This window comes from Microtus pennsylvanicus, chromosome 4, assembly GCF_037038515.1.
Source record: "Microtus pennsylvanicus isolate mMicPen1 chromosome 4, mMicPen1.hap1, whole genome shotgun sequence".
In the NCBI taxonomy this organism is placed as follows: Eukaryota; Metazoa; Chordata; class Mammalia; order Rodentia; family Cricetidae; genus Microtus; species Microtus pennsylvanicus.
Genome location: NC_134582.1, coordinates 131,579,786 through 131,594,844, shown reverse-complemented (window position 1 = coordinate 131,594,844; position 15,059 = coordinate 131,579,786). Strand labels below are relative to the sequence as shown.

The window sequence follows — 15,059 nt, the reverse complement described above, 5'->3', positions numbered from 1 at the left end:
CTATAAAAGCATTAAGCCCTCTGAAACTTTGAACTTTATCTTCAGTCATAACTTAATTTTTCTAATCAATGATTTTCCAAATAGTAAGTCAACCCTGTAGTTTTATGGGAATAAATATGACAAATTATGCTTAGTAATTAATGAATTTTCCTACTGGAAAATATATACTATAGTTTAATTCCTGCTTACTATGTACCTTATATTGTTACTTGTTTCTATGATTTGGGTTGGTTCTGTATATAGTCTATCCATTTGCTTCATAGTACGATGCTTTTATTTTGTCCTTAGGAAGGCGTATTTGATTATTCCTGTAAGTGTGACCCAGGTTGGTCTGGAACCAACTGCACAGAAAACATTAATGAGTGTGTGAGCAACCCCTGTTTGAACGGGGGCACTTGTATCGATGGTATCAACGGCTTCACTTGTGCCTGCACGAGCTCCTGGACTGGGTATTATTGCCAGATGCCCCAGAGAGGTATGGAAGACCCCCCATCTCCTGCAGATACCCCTCGCTTAGTTAGGGACGTCATCCTCCAATAGGCTTTTTGCAATTTGTCAATGTAACCTGATTTCTTACCAGTTTAGATGCTAAACGTAGATTTCTCCTTGCAGAAAAAGCATAGAATTCACAAGGTGGATATTTATGAACCTCATTTTAAACAAGAAACATTTTTTCTTCAAAAAGATTGTCAGTAGTTTCCATATACATTATATTCTTTCGGAATGTGCTAGCTACGCGGGAACTTGCCTTTCGGTTTTCCCAGAGGGCCACTTCCTGCATGGCGGGCATCTAATGTTCACAGAATATTCTTTTCCTTATTCCTCATTCTTCTATTTGATGAAGCATTGGTTCTTGATGGTCCAGTTAATCAAGATTTAGGTTGTTTTTCATTTATCTTCCATGAGCAACCTCCATCCTGTCCACATCACCACACTTTTCTCTGGTTCCCTAGAAACACTCGTTCAAGTCAGGCAGTTTTCTTTTGCTGCTCAACTCCATAGGCCATATGAGTATCAAAACGTTGTTCTTTTATTTGGGACATTCCTCCTTAGGACCTCTACAAGCCCCCCCCCTTTATTTTCCACTCCAAGGCACCACCCACAGACCCCGCCTCCCAGGTTCCTCTAAGGACCCCACCCCCACCAGCTCTCCTCTTACTCCTGCTTTGGAGTGAGTGCATTCAAGAAAGTCTTAGGACAATCATAAAATGTCAAAGCATAAAACATAGTCTCCACCTTAATCTTAACCTGGTCACCCTGCAATCAGGGAGCTAAGCCTGTGGCCTAGAAGCAGGAAGGGAGCGTGAGATGGCAAGACTAACGCTATGATTGAATTACGGGGGAAAATTCTAGTTCATCAAGGTTTGGAGAATGGAAGTCAAAAGAAAATAAAGGAGCCCAGTGAAGTTTGTGGAAAGGGTGATGGGTATGAAATGGGCTGTGCATGCAACGCAGGGGGTGGCTTGTTGTCAACCAAAAGGGACCAGAGAAGAGGAAATTTCAGAGTAGGGGTTGCCTGGCCTCTTTCTTATGGGTATCTATGGAAAACACAATTCATCTTTTTTTTCCAGCTTGTGGAGGGATCCTCTCAGGGACACAAGGATTCTTTGCCTACCAAAGCCCCAATGATACCTACATTCATGATGTTAACTGTTTCTGGGTTGTCAAGACTGATGAGGAAAAGGTAAATACAGTAATCATTGTCCATAGGCAGATTTCATTAATACATTTAAAAATTTGATATGTGTGACATATATATACATGTGTATACACATATATAAGCTATAGATGATGATAATTCAACTCTCACACATTGAATATTTGGTAAGTGCTGGGCTTTGGCCTAGACACTTTGTTTATCTTTCTCTAACGTCATACAAATTCTTCTAAATAACAATATCTTTTACAGTTGAAATAATAGAAAATAAGAGAAGCTTTGTAGTTTCTATTTTTAATACTACCTAATTTATAAGAGGAATAAGTTAATTTCAAGTCAAGTTTGCTTCTAGAGTCCATTGGTTTTTGTTTGTTTGTTTACTTCTGGTAACAAAGGATTCCCAAAATTGGTCATCTAGCTAATCTGTAAATAACTGGTCAATAGTTAATCTGTAAAACCAGGCTGTTTCTCCAAAACTAGTACCTGAACATGACCATTGACCTCCATGGATTGTTACGAAATCGTGGCCACTGGCTTTAAGATGGCTTTGTTATGATGTGTCCACTCTACGCCCAGTACCATATGCTCCATATACATCAGTCTACTTAAAATTCTAAAGCCAGGAACTATTAACCCCATTTTGTGTATGCTTAAAGAGAGTCTAGAGTGTTTGAAACATTTGTCCAGGTGTGTGTGTGTGTGTGTGTGTGTGTGTGTTTTAAAAAAAATAGCATATGGTTGTTTTTTTTTTTGTTTTTGTTTTTGTTTTTTTTTTAAGAAACAGCTTCAGGTCATCTGATTCCAAAGTTCATGACGCTGAACCACTACATGAACACTTAAAACTGAGATCTGAGCCCATGATTTTCATTTTTGTCATTCCTCAACAGTCAGATTTCCAACATATTTTTTCCCTAAGCAATCCTTAGACTTAAAGTTGTATGCCTTACTAGGTAAGATTCTCCTTTGAAATCTCACTAACTTTTCCCAGCAAACTAATACTGCAGACGACATTGTGTGAGGGTCAGAAAATATTATTTTCCCTTAAGGAAGGACAGCCAGTTGTAGCTTGGCCATTATACAATAGAATAAATTCCAGAAAGTTTCCCACTGGGTATGCTGTGTGAGTTTCCTTCCTTCCATTTAGTTCTAATGAATTCCTTTTCCTGACATTGAAAATATATTTTTCCAAGGAAAATGTTTTATGTGAAAAAATTTATATACATTACCATTTTAAGAAAATTTATCTTGTTTTTCATGACATAATTTCATATATTCTTTTTACCATATGTAATATAATAGAAAGCATAAAAAGCAAATAACATTTATTTGATTTCCATTTAAATTGCTTTAACTAAGAAAATAACGTAATGATAGGAAACATGTTAAAATATTCTAACATAGAGTTTTTAAAACATCTTGAAATGATTTATCCTAGCTAAATACGGTTGTGAGTTTTGATTCTGGTGAAAATGAAATCTAACAGCCTTCTTTTAGACATTTGTTTTAAAATAGGGTTATCAATTTAAAACCCTTTGTGTTTTATGACATTTAAAATGTGCACGTGCTCGCTCCTTTCCACTTCATTACTTTTTTCCTGTTTTCTGCTTGGGGTGCTCTTTGCACTGTGATGGTGTTCATCCCCTGAAGTCCTTCCCCAGGTCCATTATCCCACAGTCAAGTCTTAGACTAAACTGGACACCTAAGACCCTCGTGGAATCGATATGAGATGGGGCGAATACATACTACAGGCACTGCAGGGTTCAGGATAGAGCCTTACGAGTCTAAATCTTAGCCATTTGGACTTAATTGAGGGTATATTTTTTTCACATGACCATTTCATTTTTTGATTCAGAAGCATTTTTGACCATACACTTGATAGGTTAGTCAGTGTGATAAAAATCTTGGTATATTTATTTCATTAAGAGTTTTTAAAATTGATACATAGTGTTAGTGCATAGACTATGGAGCCCAATATGATCTTGATCATTCGATACATGTATACAACACATAATGAATCAATTGGGGTAAATAGCATTTCCATCTCCCCAGAGCCTTTTTCATATTTCTATATGAATTAACATTTGATTGAATGATTTTTGTATGTAGACTCGCTGCACACACTGATGAGTAACTAGAGATGCCTGGCTGTGCCCCTTCCTGTGAATGCTTGCTAGCTACTGGAAGAAACAATCGCGCATTAACACAGGAATGCTTTCATGTTCTTCCAGGTTCTGCATGTCACCTTCACGTCTTTTGACTTGGAAGCAGCAAGTAACTGTCCCCGGGAGTTTCTGCAGATCCACGATGGCGATTCCTCAGCAGCTTTCCCACTTGGGAGATACTGTGGCTCCAGCCCCCCTCAGGGGGTCCACAGCAGTGGCAATGCTCTCTACTTCCGCCTCTACTCTGAAGCCATAAGACAGGGGAGAGGCTTTACAGCGAGGTGGGAGGCAAAGCAGCCCGGTGAGTGCAAACAGAGGAGCGAGCACAACATAGTTTTATAACGTTATGACATTCTGGAGGCCTAGAAATAATGCAACCTTGTTTAATAGTGATTTTAAGATCAAATAATTTTAAAATGAATTTGATTTTGAATTTACAAACAGAAAAATTAGTGTGCGTTGCTAAGTTTAAGATGCACGAGGAGTAATGAGGTCCTTATTAAATTACTGGACAGAGTTTTTGGGTTGTTATAATATATGTATTAACTGTTCCAAAAGTTAATACAGTTTATTTTTATTGTATATACTTTCTCTCTTCTCCCTACCTCCTCAGATATCCACCCTTACCTTGCTCAATTTCAAGCAAATTTTTTTCTCTTTTTTAATAATTCGCCCAGTCGATTTATGCTTCCCATATGCTCCTATAGGTGAAGCCCTCACTGGGGCTGCTTGGGGCAGGGGCTTGGACATCAAGAGTTGGGTTTTTGGCCAGACTTACAGGATGTGTTTCTTTTTATGTGGAAGACCTTAAATCCATTTAGAATGTGATTGGTTCCCAAGTAACTAGTTCATACCACTATGCCACTCATGGACATACCTTGTGCAGGCTATGATTGTAGTTTTCAGGGTTCACAGATGATTTTTTTTTTCTGCAGCAGCCTGCATAGAACCTTCTATAAGTACAAAAGCTAACCATCAGGGAGGAAACTTCCTGGTCAAGTGATTTCTCCATGTTCTATGGCCAAAGGATATGGTGTCTTCATCACTAGGCTCCCACCATCAATCAAAAAACCCATTTTTATAATTTCTACTAGTAAATTTGCTACAAGAATGTCCTGGGGACATTGTCTGCTCCTTCCTATAATAGTCCTTATTTTAATGACCACTTGATAATTGACAATTCTTTTTCATTGTTCTTAGTTTTTTGTTTGTTCTCTCTCTCTCTCTCTCTCTCTCTCTCTCTCTCTCTCTCTCTCTCTCTCTCTCTCTCTCTCTCTCTCTCCCCTAAAATAGGGTCTGTTTAGTTCCAGCCAGTTTGGAAGTCACCTTATGAACCAGGCAAGCCTGGCCCTCACAGTGATCCTCCTGCCTCTGTCCTCCAGAGGATGGATCTGAAAGTGCATGGCACTATGCCCAGCTCTTGTTCTTACATTACAACTCGGTTGGTGCTTGCTTTGTATAAGCTTTTATCTGGTAATATTTCATGGATTTCAGTTTAAGTTCTAAATCTTTCAAAGATTCTTTTCCACTCTTCACATGCCACCATGTCATCTGTGGGGAAGGATATTTTTAGTCTTTTGTATTTTCCTAACTCTAACATCTTTTCCTTTACATATTGACTTGGATAAAACCTGCAATGTAATGCTAAGATAAACTAGAGAGTAGAATTTTTAGTCTTTTTTCCTGACAACATAAGGGAAACATTCAGTAATTTTTCATTGAGTAAAACTGATGTAAAATTGACTTTTATCAAAGCAACGATGTTTCCTCCTATTCCAAATACTATCTAGCAAATGACTGAAAATTCAGTGTATGGAATCCTAATTAGTTTCTTTTGTGGGCCTGAACTTTGGAAAGGGCTCAAGATGATGATTATTAACTAAAATTTGTTAGGCAACAGCTACCAGACATTAGCTCGTTCTGTAGTTCTGAAGGTCAAGGTGGCTACACGGTCAAAATGGATCGCTTGATGGGTGGGACTCTTGTCAGACATGTGAGGCCCTGGGTTTGAGGGGCCCCAGCACTAAGACAAACAGCCTTAGTCATATGGGCAAAAATGTCTTTGAAAGGATAATTCTATCAGACCATTATCCCTCCAAAAGGTGATCTCTCTCTCTCTCTCTCTCTCTCTCTCTCTCTCTCTCTCTCTCTCTCTCTCTCTCCATCCTCTCTCTCTCTCTTTCTCTCTCTATCTTGTATTTGGAAACCTTAACTTACTTTTGCTTTTATAATTTTCCTGAGATCTTGACCTAGAAGATTCAAAAAGTGGTTCCTGGACTTAAAAAATACCGTTTTTAGGGCCTGAGGAGAGGCTTGGTAGGCAAAGTGCTTGCTATGAAATTGTAAGGACCTACATAAAAGTCAGGCGAGAGTGACAGCCTGCCTTAGCCCAGTGCTCAGAAGGTGAGAAAGTAGATCCTCAGAGAGTTGGCTAGCTAGATGAACTAAATCAGCAGACTCTCGTTCAACTGCAAAGGCTTGCCTTGATATGCAAGGTGGTGTGTGATTGAAAAAAACACTGGAAGCCAACCCCTGACCTCTGTGTACACATATGCACATGTACATCACATATGCACATGCAACAAAGGACATGTTAATGTATGCAGTGAAGTGAATCAATTTACTATTTTATCTTTATCCATAGGTTTTAATGTGTATTTTTATAGTATTCAGTTTGAGATATTCTCCCATTTTTATTTTGGTTTCTCAGTGACCATAATCTCCAGTGTGGTCACTCAATAATGAAGCAATGTACCAGGTGTTCAGAATATGCCTCATGAACTAATGTTTTTATTTTGATATCTCCCATGTGAAGAGGAAAAACATGTGTTTTGCAATAATTGGATATGGCCATCTATATATGTTCACTGTTAAATTAGTCAATTTGGACAGTAGCTTTGTTCAAATATTGTATTTCCCTAGTGACTTAAGACGTTCGCTCTGCTGATGTGAGAACTACACAGAGGTATCAAGCTGTGATTGTAGACTTCACTTGTTTTCTTCTGACAACTTTGCTTACTATATTTTATTCGATTTCCCTTTTCTAATGATGTCAAATGTTTATTTTTCCTTTTTATTCCGTATGTGGTGAGAAGGTTTAAGAACTTTTTTCTCACCAGATGTCAATTACATCGTGGTGTGTTGACTGTTGCTACCATGCTGAGCAGTAGATGACCAGAGCTGAAACTGCAGTACTTCTTAAATGCACATGCTGCCTAGCATCCCCCTGACAATGGCCATACCAGCTACTGGGTTTTTTCCTCTTGATGTTTTTCCTTATTTCTTTTGGACATCAACCCCCCACCACCATATAAGATACAGACTGTTGATGCTGTATTTACCCTCCAGGCTCCCTCTTCAGTCTGCTGATTGTTTCTCTTGGTGCAGAAACATTTTATTTTATCATGGTGTATCAATTTTTTCTACTAACTATAGACTTCTATTGCCTGTGTATTTTGGAGTCTAGTGCAAAATTAATCATTATTCAGATCTACAATATGGATCTTCCCTCTGTTTTCATAGTGGTTTTGCAGAGTCAGTCCATTTAATTAAGTCATTAGTCCATTTTGAGTCTTTAGCAATGGGGCCTTGCCATAATTTGTGTAGAGCAACCTACAGTTTTGTCAACAGCCTGGGTTATTTAGGACTCTTGTAGAACCCTTTTGACCAATAACTCACCTAGATGTAATCAAATTCTGATACTAGAAGCATCATTTGGTGACAGGTCCAGTTGGGGCTCCATCTCCTCCTTTATTTGGTGATTTCATTTAGATCTCCTTCACACACACACACACACACACACACACGTATGTATTAGGAAACTTCTACTGTATTAAGCTTCAAAACTGTCCCACAAAAGATCCTTAATTTTAGCTGTCTTTCCTTGTATTCCACCCAGGCCCTCTTCATTTGATTCACCTGTTCCATCCCTCCCACCCTCACCCCTGCTGACAGTTAGCTATCTATAACTATCTATTCTATTTCCCTTTCCTAAGGAGATATGTCTGTATGCCCTCGTCTCTTACTCTACACCTAACCTCTGTGGTACTAGGAATTGTAACTTGGTTAGCATTGACTTAAGAGATAATATAATATCTAAGAACTCATACAATTTTTAAGCATGAATTTTACGTTTTTGTTGAAAAACTTTATCAGACTATATTTTTGTCAAATTTCCTCTTTAAGTTTATAGTTAGTATGGACCCCTTGTTTGGGAGCCCCGATATCAGACTGTTTCTGGCCTTGCTCACAGTGACTCTTATTTGTTATTGTTTACTTTTCCCCACTTGGGTCGAATAAGTCTGTATTATGAGTCTAACATCACAGCTTATCTGTTATATGGACTCTGTGTTGTATTGTATTCTCTAAACAGTTGCTTTTGTTTTAATAGGCAGTTACATTACTGACAGATCGCCTTGATCTAGTTGATGCCAGAATTGAGAAGGGTGTTTCAAAACTTCCCCTTAATCCGAATGGGGTACCATGATTCCTAGTACATGGTTCTAGCTCTTCTGAGCTTTCAGTTCAGTTTTCAGGATCTTCATCAAACCCTCTCCCTTCGGAAGGGATTGATAATAGTATTAAATTATTCATTCTCTTCCACTTTGGCATTCTCTGGCTTCATGCCCTGAGCTGGTCTCTGTTAGGTGCTCTGTAGTCTTCCTCAGTGTAACAGCAGTGAAGGCTTCTGTTTACCTGGGAAACTCCTACACAAATGTTTGGTGCTGTTTCCACGCAGCTGCTTCCTTATATTACACATTACTCTAAAATCATGAATACTTGAGAAACTTCACATTTTTGTTGACGTTAGTTAGCAGAAGTTTTATTGTCTTCTTTGTTTACTTCTGTACCACCTGGAAGTTCCATATGGAAAGAATTCTAGGATGAGTTCAGGATTCGGCACGCAGGCTTCTCCATTGTTTATTATTGATGTCTCAGAAGGGTAAACTCCAAGTCTTAAACCACATAACAGCATAGTGTTCTGTAGGTACAGAGTTCCTGCATGGGTGACTGGTTTACCTTGTTTGTAGTAGATTTACAACTGTGAGTCTGGGCAGCTGGAAGGACCCTGTTGTTTATCAGAGCCTCCTAAGCTAAACTCTTGATAGTTATGTAAAGGATCTTACCTCTTGCCAGCAGAATCTATGAGAATTCTATGGGAATTTAGTGTACATACGAATTTTGTCACTTTCCTTCTTATTTCAGAGTGTGGCGGCATACTGACTGGTGATTATGGTTCCATTACATCTCCGGGGTACCCTGGAAACTACCCCCCAGGAAGAGATTGTGTCTGGCACGTTCTGGCCAGTCCTGGCTCCTTGATAACATTTACCTTTGGGACCTTGAGCCTGGAGAGCCACAATGACTGCAGTAAAGATTATCTGGAGGTAAGACACTGCATTTAGAGAGGCCTTGGTATGTGTGCTTAGCACACAGGACACAGGTCAATGATGCCCATGGACAGCCCAGGTTTGTTACTAATACTTAGAAAGTCAATGCTAAATCTTCAATCTCAATCAGACTAGTTTGCATGTCGAGGTTTGTCTTGAGTGTGGAAAACCCCGTCTTGCCTTCCCCCATTCCTTACTGGAGATTCAGGCTCCTGGACTGAGAGTAAATCCTAAGCAATGACTCTCTTCCAACACGGATTCCAATTCTTAGTTGTCCAAGGCAAACCCTCAGGGTATCCACCACTTAATTTTAGTGAGCCGTAGCGATTCTGTGGGAAGTGTTGTCAGTGTTAAATCTCACTGGAAAATGTTGAAAGTCTCCCTGGAGAGGAAGAGAGTCTGTCTGTTCTATCCCATTAGTGAAAAATTACAATATGGAGGAGCAAAGGGACTGTTACATTTAAATTCCACATGCGATTTGACACATCAGAAACATTGCTCTCCGCTGGTAGAGTGGGCAGGTCACTAAGGAGCCTGAGTTCTTAGGTGCTTCCTGGTCTTTTGTCACCGTAAATCTCAGACCCCCTGAGCACTGCTAACAAGACAATGAGCCTTTCTGAGTCCATTAGAGAAGGATGGAGTGCTGTGGAATTATTCATAAAGCATGAAGGATGCAGCTGCCAAGTAGGTCTCCAAAGCTGGAGCCATTAGTCATTAGCAGTGGTAATAATGGATTTGAAACCTTCGGGAGTGACTCAAAGATCAGCTTCTCCTTGGAAAGTCTTAGGAAAATATCCTTTTAAAAGTTGATAGTAAAAAGTGAGTTATTGTGAAATTAATATTCAATAAATCCTATCAAATGGAGATTAAAGCCTTTTTATTCTTACATATTAATTTCTGAACACCACATTATAGAACGTATCAATCATCCAGATAATATTGGACTTCCACTCATTTCTCATCAGTGTTTCAAGGAACTAGTAACAAGTAAAAAATGAAAGTAGCCTTGCCCTATAAATTTGCTGCCAATGGAAAAATTAATTTGAGTAAATTAAATTGATCACATGAGAATCCTTTTTAGCTCATTTTCTCTTTGGTGTTCTATATAGTATACATTTTTTTGCAATTATGTCAGAATTATTGAGCAGTCAATGTGATTTAGTCAATGCATAAAAAACCAACAAGGCTTTTTAAGTCCTGGAAATTACACAAGATCTTAGGTTCAGTCTTTGATCCTGTTAAAAAATGGAGAGTGAGGGGGATGGAAAAACGGGGAAGAGGAAAGGAGAGGAGAGGAGAGGAGAGGAGAGGAGAGGAGAGGAGAGGAGAGGAGAGGAGAGGAGAGGAAGAGGAAACCATGGCGTTGAGGTCACGTTATAGATGTAACCTCATTATGGTTTGGGTAGGTGAAATGGTTCTGTTAGTAAAAGCGCTTGTCCAGTAAGCCTGAGGACCGGAGTTTGATTTCCAGATTTCACAATGGAAGGGGAGAACTGCTTCATGAATGTTGTCCTCTGACCTCCATTAGAATGCCACAGCCCAGTAATACACATGCGTGCTTATAGACACACACATACCTCCATGCACACATGCATACACACACACCTATAACTCACACACTCTCACAAGCACATGATGCACACAGAATTCACACACATGAGAACACAGAAAGAATAGCAGTTTGTAAGTTTACGCTGTCAGAGTACAGTATGCGGCTGTATGCAGTGCTGAATGCCCCTCCCGGCTGTGCTTTCAAAGGCATCTTTATGCTCATCCTCTCCTGCCTGCATCTCTCTGTACACCCGTGTACTCAGCCAAGCTGCAGATCAGTTCTCATCACTGCTCTCCCTTCTCCTATTTCCTTTGAAATACCCATTGCCTTCTTCTAAATCACTGGGATTTCTTCAATTTAGGGGAAGGGGCTTCATGAAAGAAAACACTGAACTTTACATCGTCATAAGAAAAACCAAAAGTATGTATTCTGCCCCAGAGTTGAAATTCCAGCAGTAGCTGAGGCATTTGACAGGACTCTGAGGAAGCATTCTTTACTGGACACTGACTGTGTGTTAGTTATGCATATGACTGGGAAACTTCCAAATGATAGATTCTGTTTATCCAGTACTTTAGATGGCTTTGCCTTGCTGCTGTACTTAAATGGCAAATTTTTCTGAAGCTTATGTCCTAAATGACTTCGTTAGTGAGAACCTGACTACTTTCAACTTAATGACTTGTTCCTTTGCCTTAGATTCGAGATGGTCCTTTCCATCAGGACCCCGTTCTTGGGAAATTTTGCACTTCTCTGTCTACCCCACCGCTTCAGACTACGGGTCCTGCTGCCAGAATCCATTTCCATTCTGACGCTGACATCACTGACAAGGGTTTCCACATCACCTATCTAACCATGCCCTGTAAGTGTCCCGCTCACCCAAGACTGACTGTCCACCGGGAGTGTGGTGCTGTGCTCACAGCTGCTCTGTGATGCCTAAAATGAAGGCTTTCCTGCATTAGTGACATGCCTTCGTGGATATTTCTCATACCACTTCAGATTCATTCTTTATCTCCTCCGGGTTAAATACTACAGTACCCCCTAACCTTTCAGTTATGGGATCCATATTATGATGGAGACCACAGGCTCCTAAAACTAAATAATTTAGAACCTCAGGTCCCCAGTGATGCTTTTTGTTTTGCTGCATGCAAGCATGTTCATGAGAGCAGTGTAGTCTCTCTGAGAAATACCTCGCTGCATTTTTGGATGCAGTGCACAGAAACCCACTTCCAGGAAGGTATATTCCAGTTCCTAGAGTTCGCGTCTGTACTTTTAGCTGTGCTGCTTTCGGTTACCTTCACGTCTGGAAGCAAAGAACAAAAATGAAACACTCTATGGCTTTCATTTGAGTCAGTGGGAGACTTTTGCTTGTGTCACCCATTACTGTGTTCTCAGTGAGAATTCCTGGGGGAAGCACCCTGGAAATCTCTGTATCAGGAAAAATCGTAACCATTCTCATTGGTCTCTTACCCTTGGCTTTAGCTTCCCACAAATGCACAGTCAGTCTAGTATTCCCACGGCTGTCATATGTGTATCTATCTCTATATCTACATCTATATCTATATATCTCAAACTGAAACTCATAAAACAAGTGACATGGAGTCATACACGGTGAACATAGCAGGGGAGTGAACTTAAGTTTTGAAAATTGAGCCTGATGTGTCCAGCCAGAGGGGTGCCATCCCCATGATCATCCCTTCCCTCCTTTGTTCTCCTCAGCGGATCTGCCCTGTGGCGGGAACTACACAGGCACAGAGGGTGAGCTCCTGCTTCCTCCCTTGTCTGGACCCTTCAGTCACGACAGACAGTGTGTCTACCTCATCACACAGCCCGAAGGAGAGAAAATAGATATCAACTTTACCCAGGTGGAGCTGGAGAGCCCCTTGGGCTGCACGCACACCTACATCGAGGTAACCTTTCTGCTCAGTTACCCTTGTGGGACACTCGTTGCAATTTCCGTATTCTGTGGAGCGGCGGTCTCCAAACGGCTGTCAATCCAGGTGCATCTAGGTCACCAGAGTGCTTGGCAGACATGGCATTGGATACCTTTCCTCTGAAGCAGCATCATGGGGAATGGGAAGCTTCCGGGTGAAGCAAGAGTTCAAGAACAAGTGTTCTAGGAGATCTAAAAAATTTGTCTAATACAACCCTAAAGAAGAGAAGTTAACAAGTGCTTGATAAGGGAGCCAGGAAGGCATGAAAAGGAGAGTTAAAGCTAGACAATCACGATAGTGCTAAATTATAAGTTGTTCAAAGGAGCTCTGTTTCCCAAGGCACACACACGTGAGTAAATGTAACTAGAGGTATTGATAGGATTAGAATTTCCGATAGATTTTCTAGAGCCAGTCAGATATTCGCTCATATCACGCTAACTCATTAAATCCTCACATCCTCCCGTTTTAATCTCAGGAATCTAAGGCTCAGAGAAATTAAGTAGCCTGCCCACAATAGGTGTTCAGTAAGTTGTGACTTGGATTTAGGAGGCACACCAGTCTCTTGCAAGAACAGACTTGTAATAGTGTTCTTGTAACCACAGGAGAAGCTTGGACTTCCCCAGAGATCAGGGCCCTGGGAATCCCACACCCTACTCTCAAGTCACAGGAGACTATGAAACCAGGCACAGAAGTTGTCCAAGAAAAGCAAAAACATCACTGTGGTATCAAGGGACTCTGCGGAGTTTCTGTATTCTTGACAGAGGGGCTTCCGGTGACTGTAGGCTCTGTCAGCACAACTGGAAAGACAGATAGACCCTCTGTCTTCAGTGAACACTCTCCATGAATTTCCACCCATCTAGTAGACTCCTTTAAATTGTTATGGGGTTGGAAAGATCATAAAACTAGCACCCAGCAACTTAATTTTGTAAAGCAGAGTGACTGAATATTTTGTAGTTAAACTGGGACTGGGTTAAATGATCTCAATTATTTCTTTAGTTCTGTTTTAGATGTCAGTGTAACTTTGGGTAATTCTTTGAGTACTTCAGTTTCTACTTAATTAAGCTGCCTTATCTGTTCATTTAATCTTCGGGAAAATAAAATCAAGGAAGGAATGAGAAAGAAAGCCTTAAAGGTTTTTACAAAACATTATAAAACTAAGTTCTCCTAGACCAAATTTTTATTCTTGCCTTGATCTTATCAGTAGTTTAGAATGAGTCAGTAAGACTTTTCCATGGCCAGCCATGTATCTATTTAGAGTCTGATGTGTGCACAACCTCATAAGACTTTGATGGAAATTATAGAAGAACATTGCTATCTTAAACTATAACCACGCATTTACACACACACACACGTGCATGCAAACACACACATACATGCGCACATGCACACATGCATACACATACATGCACACACAGACACACACATCTCAACTAAAGTTTCTACTTCTAAAAACACATTTTCCCATGGTCAGTGTGACATGGCTGCATAAGGATGAATTCAAAGAGAGATTAACTTTTACTTCATTTGTTCTTGCCTAAGAGAGCTTTTAAAGTGTATAGAACAGTATAATAGATGTGACAGAAACATCTTTCCAGAACACAAAACAGCGCCTCTCATTAATATTTCATAAGTGGCTTAAGCTATCAGGACTGTTCTGAATGAAGGGCACAGGAGGTAGCCATGCAATTTTAAATTTTTATTCCAGAAAATGCAAGTTGTAGGCTGATTAAGAACACCTAAAGTATATGACATTAAGGCTGACGCATGAAGCAGGCTGTGGAGGGAGATGAATGGGCTTTTGCATCCCACTTGTTTTCCAGACCTTACCGCACACTGACCTAAGGAAACTGGAGAAAGATGGTGACCGGAGAGGCTGATAGAGTGGGAGGGCATGCCTTCTAGAGGAATAGATCTTCCTGCTTAGCAATGTGCTCCACCCTTGCGCAGCCTTGGGGGTCAGATCTCATTGGGATGGCAAGAGAATGAAAGAAAGCAAACACACGGACCTAGAGAAGAGCTGGGGTCAGGTGTGCTGTGCTTTCTGATGGAGAAATGAAGCAACCCAGAACATCGCTTACCAATTATGTGTAGTTGGGCAGAAAAGCAGGGTTATTGCGTGCAGCTGAACAAGGAAGTGGGCTATTGTGTACAAATAAACAAGGAAGCAGAGCTGTTCTATACCGATGATCAAGAAGGCAGGTTTAGCTGACCTTAGTAGGAGCAGTCTCTATAGGGGAGCAGTCTTCAGGACATAGATATCTACGAGGAAGAAGCTATGATGGACATTCCATGCACACGCTATCAACATCTGCACACGGACAGAGCAAGGCTTTGTATCCTCCGAGCCTCATTCCGGGGGAAGGTTTGGCC

The 15,059-nt window shown here is 40.4% G+C and overlaps 1 protein-coding gene across 2 annotated transcripts in view; it reads left to right on the top strand.

Annotated features, from left to right (window-relative positions):
• The window catches only part of Cubn (cubilin), a 206,598-nt gene that overhangs the window by 20,446 nt on the left and 171,093 nt on the right, over nt 1-15,059 (top strand). For both annotated transcript variants that reach the window (XM_075970518.1, XM_075970517.1), the window contains exons 12-17: nt 289-475; nt 1,572-1,684; nt 3,886-4,120; nt 9,025-9,206; nt 11,455-11,617; nt 12,475-12,665. In XM_075970518.1, the coding sequence (XP_075826633.1) occupies nt 289-475; nt 1,572-1,684; nt 3,886-4,120; nt 9,025-9,206; nt 11,455-11,617; nt 12,475-12,665 (1,071 nt within the window). The remainder of the gene's footprint in view (nt 1-288; nt 476-1,571; nt 1,685-3,885; nt 4,121-9,024; nt 9,207-11,454; nt 11,618-12,474; nt 12,666-15,059) is intronic.